The sequence below is a fragment of the Callorhinus ursinus genome, unplaced genomic scaffold, assembly GCF_003265705.2.
Source record: "Callorhinus ursinus isolate GAN/ISIS: 27379988/994484 unplaced genomic scaffold, GSC_fseal_2.0 scaffold8, whole genome shotgun sequence".
NCBI classification, from domain to species: domain Eukaryota; kingdom Metazoa; phylum Chordata; class Mammalia; order Carnivora; family Otariidae; genus Callorhinus; species Callorhinus ursinus.
The window spans coordinates 46,885,078-46,900,033 of NW_027397070.1; the positions used below are offsets into that span (position 1 = coordinate 46,885,078).

At 45.0% G+C, this 14,956-nt stretch overlaps 2 protein-coding genes across 5 annotated transcripts in view; one reads left to right on the plus strand and one right to left on the minus strand.

Moving 5' to 3' along the window:
• The window catches only part of PGF (placental growth factor), a 49,143-nt gene extending 48,037 nt beyond the window's left edge, over positions 1 to 1,106 (minus strand). For 2 of the 4 annotated variants that reach the window (XM_073895576.1, XM_073895574.1), the window contains exon 1: positions 1,048 to 1,105. The gene's annotated coding sequence lies outside the window, so the exon portion shown is untranslated. Of the gene's footprint in view, positions 1 to 1,047 lie in introns of all 4 variants that reach the window. The other 2 variants (XM_073895579.1, XM_073895572.1) reach the window with 2 other exon arrangements.
• A 120-nt stretch (positions 1,107 to 1,226) lies between these two features.
• Positions 1,227 to 8,187, plus strand: EIF2B2 (eukaryotic translation initiation factor 2B subunit beta). Its single transcript, XM_025869639.2, has 8 exons — positions 1,227 to 1,486; positions 1,596 to 1,716; positions 1,847 to 1,995; positions 2,900 to 3,063; positions 4,132 to 4,227; positions 4,961 to 5,098; positions 6,144 to 6,210; positions 7,481 to 8,187. Exons 1-8 carry the CDS (start codon positions 1,324 to 1,326, stop codon positions 7,636 to 7,638), a joined length of 1,056 nt encoding a protein of 351 aa, XP_025725424.1. The 5' UTR covers positions 1,227 to 1,323; the 3' UTR covers positions 7,639 to 8,187.
• The last annotated feature ends 6,769 nt before the right edge of the window (positions 8,188 to 14,956 follow it).

Sequence of the window (14,956 nt, forward strand, 5' to 3'; positions counted from 1 at the left end):
GCGCCCTGTTTTTTTTTTTTTAATGGCTGTTGAATTTTGTCAAATCCTTGCATCGATTGATATGATCAAGTGGTTTCACTTTTTATATTGTTAATATGGCTTGTTAAATTGATTAATTTTTAAATATTAAAAGAGCTTTGCATTCTGGGTTTGAATTCTATTTGGTAATGATGTCTTAATCTTTTTTATATATTGCTGGATTTGATTTGCTAATTTGTTACAGGTTTTGCATCTGTGTTCGTGAGGGATACTGGTCTGTAGCTTTCTTGTATTAGCTTTGTCTGATTTTGGTATCGATGTATCTTTTTGGAGGGCAATTTGTCAATTGTAACAAATATCTTTAAAATGTGTGTGTCCAAAGATTCTAAGAATTTAAAGAAATAGGGATTCTCATTACACCCAGACTTTGGATTCAGATAGACGGAGATTTAAATACGAATGCATCCCCTTACCAACTGCTTAAATTTTGTGGCTGTTTTCTAACCTGTAAAATGAGGATAAGAGTACCTACCTCATAAATTGCAACAGATGAGATCATTCACACACAGTGCCCAACACCTAGTGAACTTTAAGTCAATAGTAGCTCTTGGTATTGTTATACTTGCCAGCCTCTGTAGTCTGTCCAAATGGAAGGACATCATCTTCGCTCCCATGTAAGCTCCCCCTTTGAATCTCCTCACTGGGGAGTATTCGGTCTCCTCATCCCTGATTCCTGTCTTACATTAGGTGTATGAGGCGTTGGGAATGCAAAGGCAAAAAAGGTTTGGTCCCCGTCCTCAGGGAGCTGAATCTATTAGAAACACACAGGTGCAAACGAACCAGTTCCATGCAGCAAAAGAGCATTATGACGCGTCTGCTTAAAGTGCAGCGGGTCCTGGACCCGCAATCTGAGCGTCTCAGTCAAGAGAGCGGGTGTTTGCTTGGGGACCAGGACCAGGGCGGCAACTTGTGCAGCGCAGCCTCGGGTCTTGGGGGGTAGGGGGACGCCGAGGCTGGCTGTTTCCACAGCAACGAGACAAGCCACCCTCATGGGGCCTCACTCCTCACCTCTATTCAGCGTCTGAAGAGCCACTAAAGGCCACTTCCGGTCCTCCCGCCTCCGAGACTCGCGGTCGCTCGGCTGTAACTCAGTAACTCGAGCTCCTAGCCTCTGATTGGCTTAGGCAGATGGAGGAGGCGGGATGTGGCACCGAGGGGCGTGGCCTGCGGACCCTCAAACTAGAGTTTTCCTCGCGGAGCGGAAGCCGACTTCACCCGCCCCGGAAGTGCAAGGACGGAGGTCGTACAGGTGTGGGTTCCGCCGGGGAGGCGGCTTTTTTCGAGATGCCAGGAGCCGCGGCTAAGGGCTCGGAGTTGTACGAGAGCATCGAGAGTTTCGTGGAGGCCCTGAAGCGGGATGGCGGGCAGCGCAGCTCCGAGGACATGGCTCGGGAGACCCTGGGGCTGCTGCGCCGGATCATCACGGACCACCGCTGGAGCAACGCAGGTAAGGCAGGTCTAGTTACGTCGCGTCCCTAGCCACTGTCCGGCCCCGATCTTCAGGCGGAGAGTCGCCCAGCCTCATCGCGCCCGTGCCTTCTCTCCCTCGACTGCAGAGAAACTGATGGAATTGATCCGCCGAGAGGGCCAGAGGATGACGGCTGCGCAGCCCTCAGAGACCACGGTGGGCAACATGGTGCGGAGAGTGCTCAGGATCATCCGGGAGGAGTATGGCAGGTCAGGATGTGGGCCTTTTTGCACAAGCTCTTCTCCCTGCTTGAAGCCTTTGATGGAGCTGAGCGGCTCCTGTTGCTTAAATTCCTACCCTTCCGCCCCCCTCCCTGTTTGGGTCTTGTTGCCTCCCTAGACTCCACGGGCGCAGCGATGAGAGCGATCAGCAGGAGTCCTTGCACAAACTCTTGACATCCGAAGGCCTGAGCGAGGATTTCAGCTTCCCTTATGCCCAACTCCAGTCCAACATCATTGAGGCAATTAATGAGCTGCTTGTGGAACTGGGTAAGAGTCCTGATCCCTGATGGACAGGCAGATGAGGGAAAAGAAGACCCTGGAAGTTGTTCATCAGTAGATATAGGAGATAACCAGTCTTGTGGTTCTCCGAGCTTTGTGCTCCATCCTGATTAAGAGAAAGGGTTGGAACGGGTGGCAGGACTAAGATAGCCCTCTCTGCATGTCCTTACAGACTGGCCCTTGATGGATTGCAGATCCACTGCTGCAGAGACTTAGGACAGAGCTTTATTTTCATGTTAAAGATGAACTCCCCAAAACCACAGATGATAGACTCTTCTTCCCTAAATTTCCTCTTGAATTTTTATACACACAGATGCACCACCTCCTTTCCCCTTGTCTTTGTGACCCAGGAGACCTGCATGTATTCATTACAATCAGTTCCCCAAGGGAGGAGGAAGCTGGGTCTGTGTGTCTGTAGCTACTGCTTCCAAATTCCTCCCGTTTTTCTTCTGTGGCCTCCTTTTCAGGTGGGGGTGTTGCAGCCACCTTTTAGAGGAGTTCTTTTAGGGGGAAACTCTGTTTACCCCACTCTCAGCACCTTACAGTTTCTCAGATTGGACCATTTTTTTTGCTTGAATTCATTGCCTTCAAAATGAATTCTAAGGAGCTGGTATTGCGTGGGGCAGAGTTGGGGGATAAGTGGATGAGTAGGGGTTCTGCTGGGAAAGAAGGTAGGCTGAGAACTTGGGAAGTAGAAGATCCCAGAGGAGCATGGCTTTTAAGAAAAGGTGACCTTCACATTAAGTCCCTTCACCCTGTGTTACCACTAGGTCTGCTAGGTGGGTCGTCTGTGTGAAGGGCACTTGTCTCTTTCCATGTTCTGTCATGATTGTCTCGTGTTGTGGCATATGGCAGTTTCACATTTTCCTTGCCAAACTGACTGTTGTTGCAGAAGGGACTACAGAGAACATTGCAGCCCAGGCTCTGGAGCACATCCACTCCAATGAGGTGATCATGACCATTGGCTTCTCCCGGACAGTAGAGGCCTTCCTCAAAGAGGCTGCCCGAAAGAGGAAATTCCATGTCATTGTGGCAGAGTGTGCTCCTTTCTGTCAGGTAGGGGGACTGCTGGAGCTGCTAAGAAAAATGAAAAATGAGGAGGGAATAAAGGAGCGATAGATGGGCTCCATGCCAACTTTGACTTGATAAGTAAGACAATGAGAACACACATCTATGAAGGGAATTTTCGAGTTGTTCATCCTGTCAACATTCTTTTTTTTTTTAATTTTTATTTTTTTAAAGATTTTATTTATTTATTTGAGAGAGAGAGAATGAGAGATAGAGAGCACGAGAGGGAAGAGGGTCAGAGGGAGAAGCAGACTCCCCGCTGAGCAGGGAGCCCGATGTGGGACTCGATTCCGGGACTCCAGGATCATGACCTGAGCCGAAGCGACCTGAGTCGCTTAACCAACTGAGCCACCCAGGCGCCCATTCTTTTTTTTTTTTTTTTTTAAGATTTTATTTATTTATTAGAGAGAGAGCACGCACAAGCAGGGGGAGGGGCAGAGGAGAAGCAGACTCCCCGCTGAGCAGGGAGCCCGACGCGGGACTCGATCCCAGGACCCTGGGATCACGACCTGAGCCGAAGGCAGACGCTCAACCGACTGAGCCACCCAGGCGCCCCTTCTGTCAACATTCTTAAACATTGGTTTAGGAAAGTTAGGGGAAATGCTGGGGCCAAGAAAAGAAATATATTGGTTCTTTTAGGAATCAAAATAGGGTAAATTACCCTTGGGGATGACTGATGCTTGCTCTGACCTCACTCAATCCCTATGTAAATAATAGGCCTCTAGAAAGGAAATATGTAAGGATGCAGGAGGTCATAAAAGAATGAGCCAAGAGCTGTGCTGTTAGCGCTCCCTAATTACACAAGCAAGCAGTATTTCCAGTTTTCTGGCTGCGCTAGTGCTCCTGTGGAAAATTCAGCATTTATTGGCTTCTCCTGGGCTTCTCTGCAGTGTACCAGAGAATACCTACCATGAGTAGAAAAAGGAATTACCTGTTGGCAGGTGTGTGTTGGCTGTGCCCAGTATTACAGAATTGTCCAGATCCAGTTCCACTGGAGATGCCTTCCACTCTCTCTCACCCTCTCTCCTAACATCAGGCCTTTCTCTCCTATTGTAGGGTCACGAAATGGCAGTCAATTTATCCAAAGCTGGTATTGAGACAACTGTCATGACTGATGCTGCCATTTTTGCTGTTATGTCAAGAGTCAACAAGGTAGGTGTATTTGGAGTTATATTGAATTCATGAAGATTATACTTCTAAAATACTCTTTTTTTTTTTTTTCTCCCTCCTATAATATCCATGAGAAGAGAAGAAAACTTCTGGCGCCTTTTAAAAGTCCATGCTGGGCCTTTTTAATATATTAACCTGATTTCTTTTCCCTTTATCTGTATCATTGTTCCTCACTTAGAGTAGCTTCTTTTTGTTTTAAAGATTTTATTTTTAAGCAATCTCTACACCCAACATGGGGCTCGGACTACAACTCTGAGATCAAGAGTCCATGCTGTACTGACTGAGCCAGCCAGGTGCCCCAGGGTCGCTTCTTTTTGGTGAAAGCATTGGAAGAGAATGAAATAAGGCTAAGTGTGGCAGCTGCTAGGAATTGGGTAGAGGGTCCCTGCCTTCTGCTCAGAGAGCTTGACAGTGATGGATGGTGAATAGAAAGGCTCTTAGCTTTCTCAGGAGGTGTGGCATATAGATTCCAGAAAAGGCAGGGCTAAGGGCAGGAGATAGTGCAGCTTCCTGTCACATACAATATTCATTCTTTCTTTGGGAAGCCACTCTTGAGCTAGAACTCATGGTCCTTACCATAGAATCCCTTTTCCCTGACTAGTGTGTGACCCTCACAATGTCGAGACTGAGGCCTGAGCATTTAGCCTGTGGTGCCCAATGGCCCATTTAAGGCTCCATCCGTAGGATGACTCACATTTTGCTTCCTGTTCCAAAGGTGATCATTGGCACAAAGACCATCCTGGCCAACGGTGCCCTGAGAGCTGTGACAGGAACTCACACTCTAGCACTGGCAGCAAAACACCATTCCACCCCGCTCATCGTGTGTGCTCCCATGTTCAAGCTTTCCCCGCAGGTATGTCTGTCTGTAGCCAGCAGAGAGAAGGAAGCCAAAGAGTAGGCTTGAACTCTGGGCCTTCAACCTACTCACTCTGGGGCTTCTCTTTATCTGCGTTTACTAAATGGCTTAGTAAATGGCCCCCCCCATAGGGGCCAGAAAAAGCCACAGAAGTCTTGAATCAGGAAAAAAAAAATTGATAGTTATAACTTGTCAGTTTTGAGAAATCAAAATTGTAAGGTCAGGATAGTACGTGGCTGGGGAAGGCCCTTTGTTGACATTGCCACCATTGCCCATCACGCTGATCATTTCTGAAAATGCCGAACAAGTTGAAACCCAGAACACAGAATCAGTTTTATTTTTCATCATTGGAAGGACTGTCCTCTGTAGCCTGAATACAAGCAGTATTACAAAGTAAGAGCCATTTCACTAGCAATAGAAGCTGTTTGCTTTGAAATACCAACCTATTTGCAGTTCTCTTTTTTAAATTGAGGTGAAAGTCACATAACATACAATTAACCATTTTTAAATGTACAGTTCAGGGGCATTTATTACATTCACAGCATTGTGCAACTACCACTCTCTGGTTTCAAACCTTCATCATCCTAGAAAAAACCCCGTACCCATTATGTCATCACTCCCTTTTGCCCCCTCCGCCCACCTCCTAGGAATCGCTGATCTGCTTTTCTGTCTCTGTGGCTTTGCCTGTTTGGGATATTTCATACAAAAGAAATCATACAATATGTGCCTTTTGTTTCTGACTTCTTTCACTTAGCATGTTTTCAAGGTTCCTAGCTGTAGCACAGCGCTTGGTTTCTTTCTGTGGCTGAATAATACTCTGTTGCAGGGACCTACCACAATTTATTTATCCATTCACCTGTTGGTGGGCAGTTGGACTGTTCAACCTTTTGGCTTTTGTGAATAATGCTGGTGTAAGCACTGGTGTACAAGTTTCTGTGTGGACATACCTTTTTTATTTCCCTTGGGTGTATACTTAAAACTGGAATTTGCTGGGTCTCTCTCATGCCTTTTTTTTTTTTTTTTAATTTTTTTCTTTGTCTAGTTCCCCAATGAAGAAGATTCATTTCACAAGTTTGTGGCTCCTGAAGAAGTCCTGCCTTTCACAGAAGGTACAGAAGGGTGTGTTTTGTGTGTGTGTGTGTGTGTGGGCGTGTGCGCATGCATGTGCACGTGTACGTTTTGGTCTTTTTGCTTTTGTTTTAGTAGTCAGTGGGGATTGAATACTGCCCAGTTGTGCTTTTTATCGTAATTCTCATGGGGACTTCTCTTTAGCATCTTAGAGTGTGTGGGGACCTCATCTAGTCCATGTTCATTTTGTTCTGAGACTAATATATTTCACTGAGTATTGGGGCCATGGTGGGTTGGATCATTCAGCATTGATGGGGTTTGGCTTTGCACATTGCTTGACACACACGCAGCAACCCAATGGGAAAATGTACTCATTCTCATTTGCTGTAGGGAGTCATTTTGGTGACATGGCTGCCAAAGGAAGCATGCTCTAAAATGTTCCTAATATAAAACTTGCCTATAACCTGGATACCTTCATGTGTTGGGGTCCTTTTCCTCTGACTTCTGAAGGCAGCAGCTGTGCTCAATGAGCCTGCCACCTCATCAACATAAGATGGCCTTAAACGCCCTCTGGGAGGCACCATACTTGGGGTGTTAATTCTTAGAAGTTGAATAACTTCATCCATTTATTCACACATTCATTTTTTCAAGGATTCTTTGTATCTTTTGAGTACCCACTATGTATACAGCACTATTCTAGGTACTAAGGATGTAACAATGAACAACACAGGCCCTGCTCCCACGGAGCTTATGTTCTATTGCAGAAGACAGACAAGAATATGTCAGGTCATGGGATGTTTTGGGAAGAAAACAAATAACGATGATGGGATGGAAAGTGGTAGGAGACTATGTTAGTGGGGGAAGGGTCTAAATGAGAGGACATTTCAGCTGAGTGCAGAATGAATAGAGCCCCACCATGTAAAGATCAAGGAGAGTCTCCCAGGTGTTGGTGCAAAAGGCCTGAGTTAGGCCTAGGCTTAGCCAGTTGGAACAAGATGGCCATATGGCTGGAGAGTAGTGAGTACGAGGGAGAGTGGGATAAATTATAATTAGCGTAGCACAGTGGGGAGGGGCCAGATCTTGAGGGCTACTATCCCAAGCTGGAATTATTCTTAGGGCTATGGAAAGGCATTGAAGAGTTTGAAGCAGGAGTGTCATGATGTGAAGTCATCTCTTCTGGTTTGTACTTTGCTGCAGCTTCCCCTTTTTGGGGTAGCAAGTATGCCTGCATTATTGAGTCTAGAATCTGTGTGCTTAGTTATTAGAGCAGGATCCTCGGTTTTATCTTTAGCACGTGTAATTGCCTTTCAGGGGACATTCTGGAGAAGGTCAGCGTTCACTGTCCTGTGTTTGACTACGTCCCCCCAGAGCTCATTACCCTCTTTATCTCCAACATTGGTGGGAATGCACCGTCCTACATCTACCGCCTGATGAGTGAACTCTACCATCCTGATGATCATGTCCTATGACCACCACATGTCCTATGACCACCACCTGTCCTAAGCAGAAGCTGCTTAGCCAAATACAGAATGGAGAGGGACTTCAGTGTGACTGCTGAAAACATCGTCCTTGTAATGGGGAGTGACCTGGAATCAATCTGAAAAAACTTAATACTGTTTCCTTCCCTTTTAGTCATCCCATAACAAGGATGCACATTCAGGACTGTCTCTTGCCTTTCTGATCTTAACAGAAGCAGCAGGGCTTGACCTATAAATTTTGGAAGTCTTTTGGGGCACCTGGCTGGTTCAGTTGGTAGAGCATGTGACTCTTGATCTCAGGGTCGTGAGTTTGAGCCCCACGTTGGGCACAGAGTTCACTTAAAATTTTTTTTGGTGGGGGAGCCTCTTAACCTCTTAGTGACCTGGGGAGTCTGGAACTTAAGTTTCAGGAACTTAAACTTTCTGGTTCAGTGGGGTGTTAAACTTAACACTGAAGACCTTGCTGGGATACAGGTTTTTGCTCAGAAATGGCTACCACACCTTTTCCTGGGCTGTGCCAATAAAAGCTTCTTAAAGATTCCTGAGTTGGTTTATTTATTGTTCTGCTGTGATTGAACTGCCTGAAACAGCGGCTGCAGAGCCCTTTTTGTGCTTTCATGGAGTGCTGTAATTAGAGGGAACCAGCTAAAACAAATGCAAATGAAAGTATTTACAGTTTCCTTCCTAATTCACTGGCAGTGGTCCCCAGCAACTTGTTAGTAATCTAAGACAGTGGTTCCAAAACCTCTCTGATCATCAGAATCATCTGGGAGCTTAAAAAAATTACCATCTTGGGTTCTATCCCAGACGTACTTCATCTGATCTTTGGGATGGCACCTGGGAATCTGCTTAAAGCAAGTAAGAGACACTGTGGAACATTATGTATACACTGCAGTAGAGGTTTCAAAAGGGTGGCTTAAGGGCAGTGTTTGGATTAAAGACGTTTTTGGCTGGTTCACTCTGTATTTAATTTGAATTAGTTACCAATATTTAAAAATGAAAAAAGAAAAACGTGGAGCTTGCACATTAAACAAATTCAGATTTCCTGCTTCTCTTGAAAACAGAAGCTTTGGCAATTCTGTTTCCAATTCCAATTTCCCAAATGGCAGCAGCTGACTGCAGCTGGGCAGCTTCTGACTCCATTAAATGGAAAACCCTTTCCTGCAGTCCCTCCCATTTAACTCATTGACTGTTACCTGCTTAACCCCTCTCCCATTTAACTTATTTGCATTACCTGCTTAACCCCTCCAGGCATTTGCTTTGTGAGCCTTGTGTTAAACAGAATGGGACAGAACAAGCTAGGAAAAAGTCAAGCTGCAGAGCACTATGCATAATATGACCTCTACTTATTAAAACAAAACATTATGTTCATGCAGTAGGATAAAAGTCTGGAAGAAGGGGCACCCGGGTGGCTCAGCTGGTTTAGCGTCCAACTCTTGGTTTAGGCTCAGGTCGTGACCTGGTCCTGGGATTGAGCCCAGCATCAGCTTCCTGCTTAGCAGAAAGTCTGCTTCTCTCTCTCTCTCTCTCCCCCCCTCTGTCCCTCCCCACAGCGCGTTCTCCCTCTCTCTCAAATAAAATCTTAAAAAAAAAAGAAAGAAGAAGAAAGTCTCCCCAGGTAATCCAGACGACCTGTCATTTTTAGGAACCACTGGTCCAGAGGTCCAAGGCAGACTTGGTGTGCTGAGGAGCCCCTGGGATGCTGGTCAGAAGCCAGCTTCCTGTCTCCTGCGGCATTGTCTGTGGGGAGGAGGGAGGGCGCACTAGGGGTCTGCATGTTTAACAAGCACCCCAAGGGATTTTAACAGGTGATTTGATAACTACACTTTGGTAAACAATGGCCAGAGGTAGGCTATGAGGGAAAGGCCTCTATGACATTAACTTGAGGTATATCTTTGCCGTAGGGTCCTTGTCTTCCCTGAAAGAGGGTGAAAACAAGACTGAAGAGGGTCAGTCTGAAAGATGGACCTAAAAGCTCTATGACTCAGAAGAGCCTGACTCACTCAGGCCTCAGTCTGTCAATTATTTCTTAAAGCATCTAAGACCCCACGCTTTCTCAGTGAAGTGGCTTACAGCTACCAATTATGAGCAATTGTCTCTGAAGGCACCAATTCTTACAGCAATTCACTTGGGTACAACTGTGTGGTCTGGAGTAAAAGCAGCAGTGAGTCAAGGAACTTAAATCTGTTTCTGGCTCCAAAAATGCTTTATGATACTTGTCCTTTGTGCATCTTAGTCTCTGGGTCTAAAATTAGCACCCACATTCTTCCCAGGCATAAGTGAGATGGATGAGGTTTACAAGGGTAGAGGCTCTGTCTCATATTGGTCAACTCTTAAAGTTCCTGGGACAGATGAACTGCACCAATGCCGTATTCTTTAGGCTCTTTAGGACCTCAATTAAGCAAATCCCACAAAGCTATTTATAGGCCTCATTTTTCTATTTCCCTCTCTCCCTTTTCCTGTTTGAGGAAGAGTAAATATTGGAACCGGAGAGCCTGATCCGAACAGGGAGAGACAGCGGCTCCATGTTAATTTCCTACCTGTTGGCCTCTGTGCCTGTCCCCCGCCCCTGCTTTTGCAGGCGGAACCCGGAAACTAAGGACGAAAACTTGTAGCTTTAGCTTGAAGAGAATTAATAGAAAGAGGATTCCGTGGATGTGAAAGTCTTCCTGGAGACGCTAAATAAACCAAGTTAGAGAATTACTCAATACAGTTTGTAAAGACACTTTTCCCACGGTTTTGTATCTTCCAATTTGGGCGGAGGGCAGGAAAGGCACAATTCTTGGAACTCAAATAAGGAACAGAAATTCCTAATTTAGCCTCAGAAGAGAAGTCTCTGAAAAATACTCCACCAAGGAAAACTTCAGCGTAAAGTGATACCTCAAAGAAATACATGCCGGTACCCGTAGGATCATACATTTCACAGATGTGCTTCGAAAATCATTTCTCAAAGCAATCCGTCATACCAGTCTTTGGCGTAATGAAGGCTGCCAGTCCTGCGGTTCCATCATCGAGCTACGTGACTCTATAACACCACATATGTAGAACTCAGTACATCCGAACTGGCCACAAAGATAGTACCAGATGGTGATGTAATTATGGTAAAGGCCCCATACTATCCACCTGTCCTCGCAAAACTTCTGCAGACATGAACCTCGTTGACACAAAGGAGCTCTTCTGAAATGTGGTTTGGAAGGGTTTTATATCTGGCCTACTTCGCTTTGAATTATTCTTTCATTCACCAAACAGCTGTTCCAGGTTATTGTGCAATGGCTAAGCAATTATTAATAAAGAGCTTATAGTCTAAGCTTTCAGTCTTTTGCATGATGGAGGGCCGCCTTTGAGCCTAACCACACAACTCTGACTGCCTGATGTTTACATTAAATACTGAGCTGAAGAGAAGGAGCCTTTCAGGAGTGTTTTTTCAGGCATGTTACATTTAGAATTAAGACCTGCATTGAGAAGAAGGAAGCTACTCGAAAACGTGACAAGATTCCTAAAGTTCATAATGTATATGTAAAATTCTGCAGTTTACTATGAGGCACGACGAAGTACTTTGAATAAATAATACACTAACAGCAGTAGTGAACTCCCGACTCTGAACCACCTTTTTTTCCCTTTTGCGGCGGGGGAGGGGCGTGGCGGTGGCGTGGATAGGCCACCACCACTGCATACTGCTTGCTTTTGCAGTAAATAAGATTTAAGTTGTTTAGTCGGGCAAGTTGTAAGGGGAAAGTCAGGCCAAATCTAGCTTCTTCACACTGCTGCTGGAGTCACGCTAGCTTGCGGGCTCCACACTCAGATCCCCCAGACCGGGATCAGGTTGCCGGCACTTTATCAGATGTTTCTGAGCACAGAGTGCTGTGACAAACGGGGATGGGGTGAAAATGATCCAAGGGTCTGAAAAACCCTAAGCCGGGGGAGAGCCTCTTTTTTTCTTTATATCCCCACAAATTCTGATACGTTTAGAAGGGACTCATACATTTAGTTACTGAATGATGAATAAGTGAAGGGAAGGAAGGGTTTAATTGGTACAGATTATCTAGATTTTCGGTTTCCCAGACTTCCTTCTTCTGAGTCCACTTTGTTGCTATCTTCCCGTCACTGAGCAGCTTCAGCTGAGAAAGGGTGAAAGGGCATGACAGATAATGGCAAACCTAGCGGTCAGTTCGCTAGCCTGCTTGTGTAAAGGCTTTCCTGGAATGGGGTGGCACTTCAGGTAGAAAACAGGTAGGAAGAGTCTGGCTCTTTATTCCAGAAACTGCTCTTCCCGCTTCATTCGGACATGCCGATGGATATGCCACGGTGGGCTCCCACTTGAGGCTTCAGCCGAGCACCGCTGTCAGTGCGTTCTAGGAACTGATAGGCTGCGTCTGTTTGCTCACCGTGCGTGGCTTCCTCAGCCCCCTACACATCTCTAGAACTTGGTCTTGGGCCCCCTCCTGCTCCGCCCCTGTTCTGGCTGCTTTGTTTTTTTCCACTGTTAGGTTCAGATCCCATCTGTTCATTTGTGTCTGACCTTTTCTTTGCCTGGCTCTGATGTGTGACTGCTACAACCTCTCCATTCTCAACTGCTCATGGAGTTACAGAACCCCAGCTAGGTTCTGGATCTTTCCCTAGCCTTCTCCTCAGTCTCTCCCCTCCCTTCTACACTCTAAGCTTTGCCTTAAGCTTTTCTGATACTAGTTCCTATTACCATCTATAGCCTTAATTTCTGACAGAACTGTTATCTCCTCTTTTCCCAGTAAAAGCTACATAGCTGGAACTGAGTGACCCCTAAACCTAGAGGAAGTTATCGCATTCAATCATCAGTTTCCTTGTCCTCTCCCTGACTAAAGTTAAGCTTCTTGCAGGCATGCACCCTTATTACTCAATAAAATTGTAATGAATATTCCCAAAAAAGGAACCCTGGAGGGTGGCCTCATTGCACATCGCATCTATCAAGTTTTACTCTGAAGTTAATGAAGTCTCCACCAGCCAGACTCTAATAAAGTTGGAACTAAGTTGACAAACTGGTAAGTCCCTCACAAATTAGAAATATATGGGCAGCATGGGTTAACAATGGGAAACCACGTGAAGGAGTGTGCCACGTGAAGCCACATGGACCTGGCTCTGAATTCTGACTCTCTCTTTTTTTAAAGATTTTATTTATTTATTTGAGAGAGAGAGAATGAGATACAGAGAGCACGAGAGGGAAGAGGGTCAGAGGGAGAAGCAGACCCCCCGCTGAGCAGGGAGCCCGATGCGGGGCTCGATCCCGGGACTCCAGGATCATGACCTGAGCCGAAGGCAGTCGCTTAACCAACTGAGCCACCCAGGAACCCTGATTTCTGACTCCCTTAACGAAAGGGGAAACTACTCTGAGGCTCAGCAGTCTCACTGTAAAAGAGACACTAGCTTGCTAACAGAACTGTTGTAAAGACCAGAGATAATGTACACAAAGCACTGGGTATATTTATTCTTGTTATTGGAGCCAGAAAACTTGTTTACCATTCTCAGCTTTACTACTTACACTTAGTACCTATGTGATCTTAGACAAATCACTTAATATATTTCAGCCTTTGTAAAAAAAAAAAAAAAAGGGACGCCTTGGTGGCTCAGATGGTTAAGCGTCTGCCTTCGGCTCAGGTCGTGATCCTGGGGTCCTGGGATGGAGTCCCGCGTCGGGCTCCCTGCTCCGCGGGAAGCCTGCTTCTCCCTCTGCCCCGTGCTCGTGCTCTCTCTCTCAATAAATAAAATCTTTAAAATATATATATATATATATATATATATTTCAGCCTTTGTAAAATGGGGAGCACAACATCATCTTATCTCATGGGTTGCCAAGAAATTCAAATAACATATGCAAAAAATTATTTTATAAACCTTAAGGCACCATAAAGGTGTTAATGATTACTATCATGTGTTAGAAAATTAAATATATCTTTGCTCTATGGCAGGTAAGTTAAAAACAGAACAAAACAAAATCCTAATAGGCAACAAAAGTAACGTTAGATATTTTTGGTTAATAGGTTGGTTTTATGCTGATGTATGCAACAGAATTTATAAATTATTAAAATAGGATAATTATCTCTTCCATTACTTGAGTCAGGCTAGCCAGGAAGATTGGTTACATAATTTATGGAGAACTTTTTCTAACCCTCTATTAAAAACAAAAACAAAAACATGGTGATTTGGGATTATAGCAAAACACTTTGAAACTGTACCCCATCATCCTAATATAAGAGGTATCATAACACTTTTTTTAATCCCACAAATTGGTCTAATCAAAAAAAATTTTTAAACTCCCAGAACAGCTGGCCTCCGTATAGCTCTGGAGAGTGAAAACAGAAGTCCAGAAGCCACAGCACCCCACTGGGCCTGGAGGCAGAGTCCCTGAGACCCTTGCAAATCCCCTGAAAACACCCTCCTTTTTGAAGGTCATGTCTCCCAGTCTATGTAACTGTTTATATGTATTTAGAAGAATAAAGGCCATTTTTAGACAGTGGTCCCTATTCTTCAGGATTCCAATTACATAATTCTACAAGGATCCCCTTGAAAACCAGTGAAGGCTTTTCCTGAACCTTCTCTGAGACACACACTAATGAATGCAATACTTCATTGCTCCTGTAAGATTCACTGCAGGGCTACTGGCAAACAAACTTTTCTTCCATGAGCACAAACTTGTTTCCTGTATTAAAAACGAGAAAAATCATTCCATTGATACAAAGGCCAATTTGAGCCGGCTGCAAAATACAACAGTGGAAATTCTCACTGCAACGTCTTTCTCATTGTACAGTATCCTAGTTGCCGTAAACACTGCTAGCTGGTTTTTTGCTTTTCTTTTTGTCCTTCTATAAAACTTTAGTCTGTTGAGTCTTATTAACCAGAAATCAAACCTTCTAAAAAGGTAGAGGAAATACAGCTTAAGGATGGCATAACAGGCAAAGATCAGTTCTGGTCCCAAATGAAATTATGAGGTCATTAGATAGGCATACTGTAATAAAACCAAGATAGGATTTGGAAGGGACCAAAAGAACCATTGTCTCCTGAAAAAATGTAGAGAACATATCTGGTTAGGTTGAAAGAACAAATGCTGCATTTTGATATGAAAATTGCTTTCACATAGAGAGATTCTTAAAGTACCCCCCCAAAATTGTATTTTAAAAAACAAGTTCATAGGGGTGCCTGGGTGGCTCAGTGGGTTAAGCGTCTGCCTTCGGCTCAGGTCATGATCCCAGGGTCCTGGGATCGAGCCCCGCATCGGGCTCCCTGCTCAGCGGGAAGCCTGCTTCTCCCTCTCCCACTCCCCCTGCTTGTGTTCCCTCTC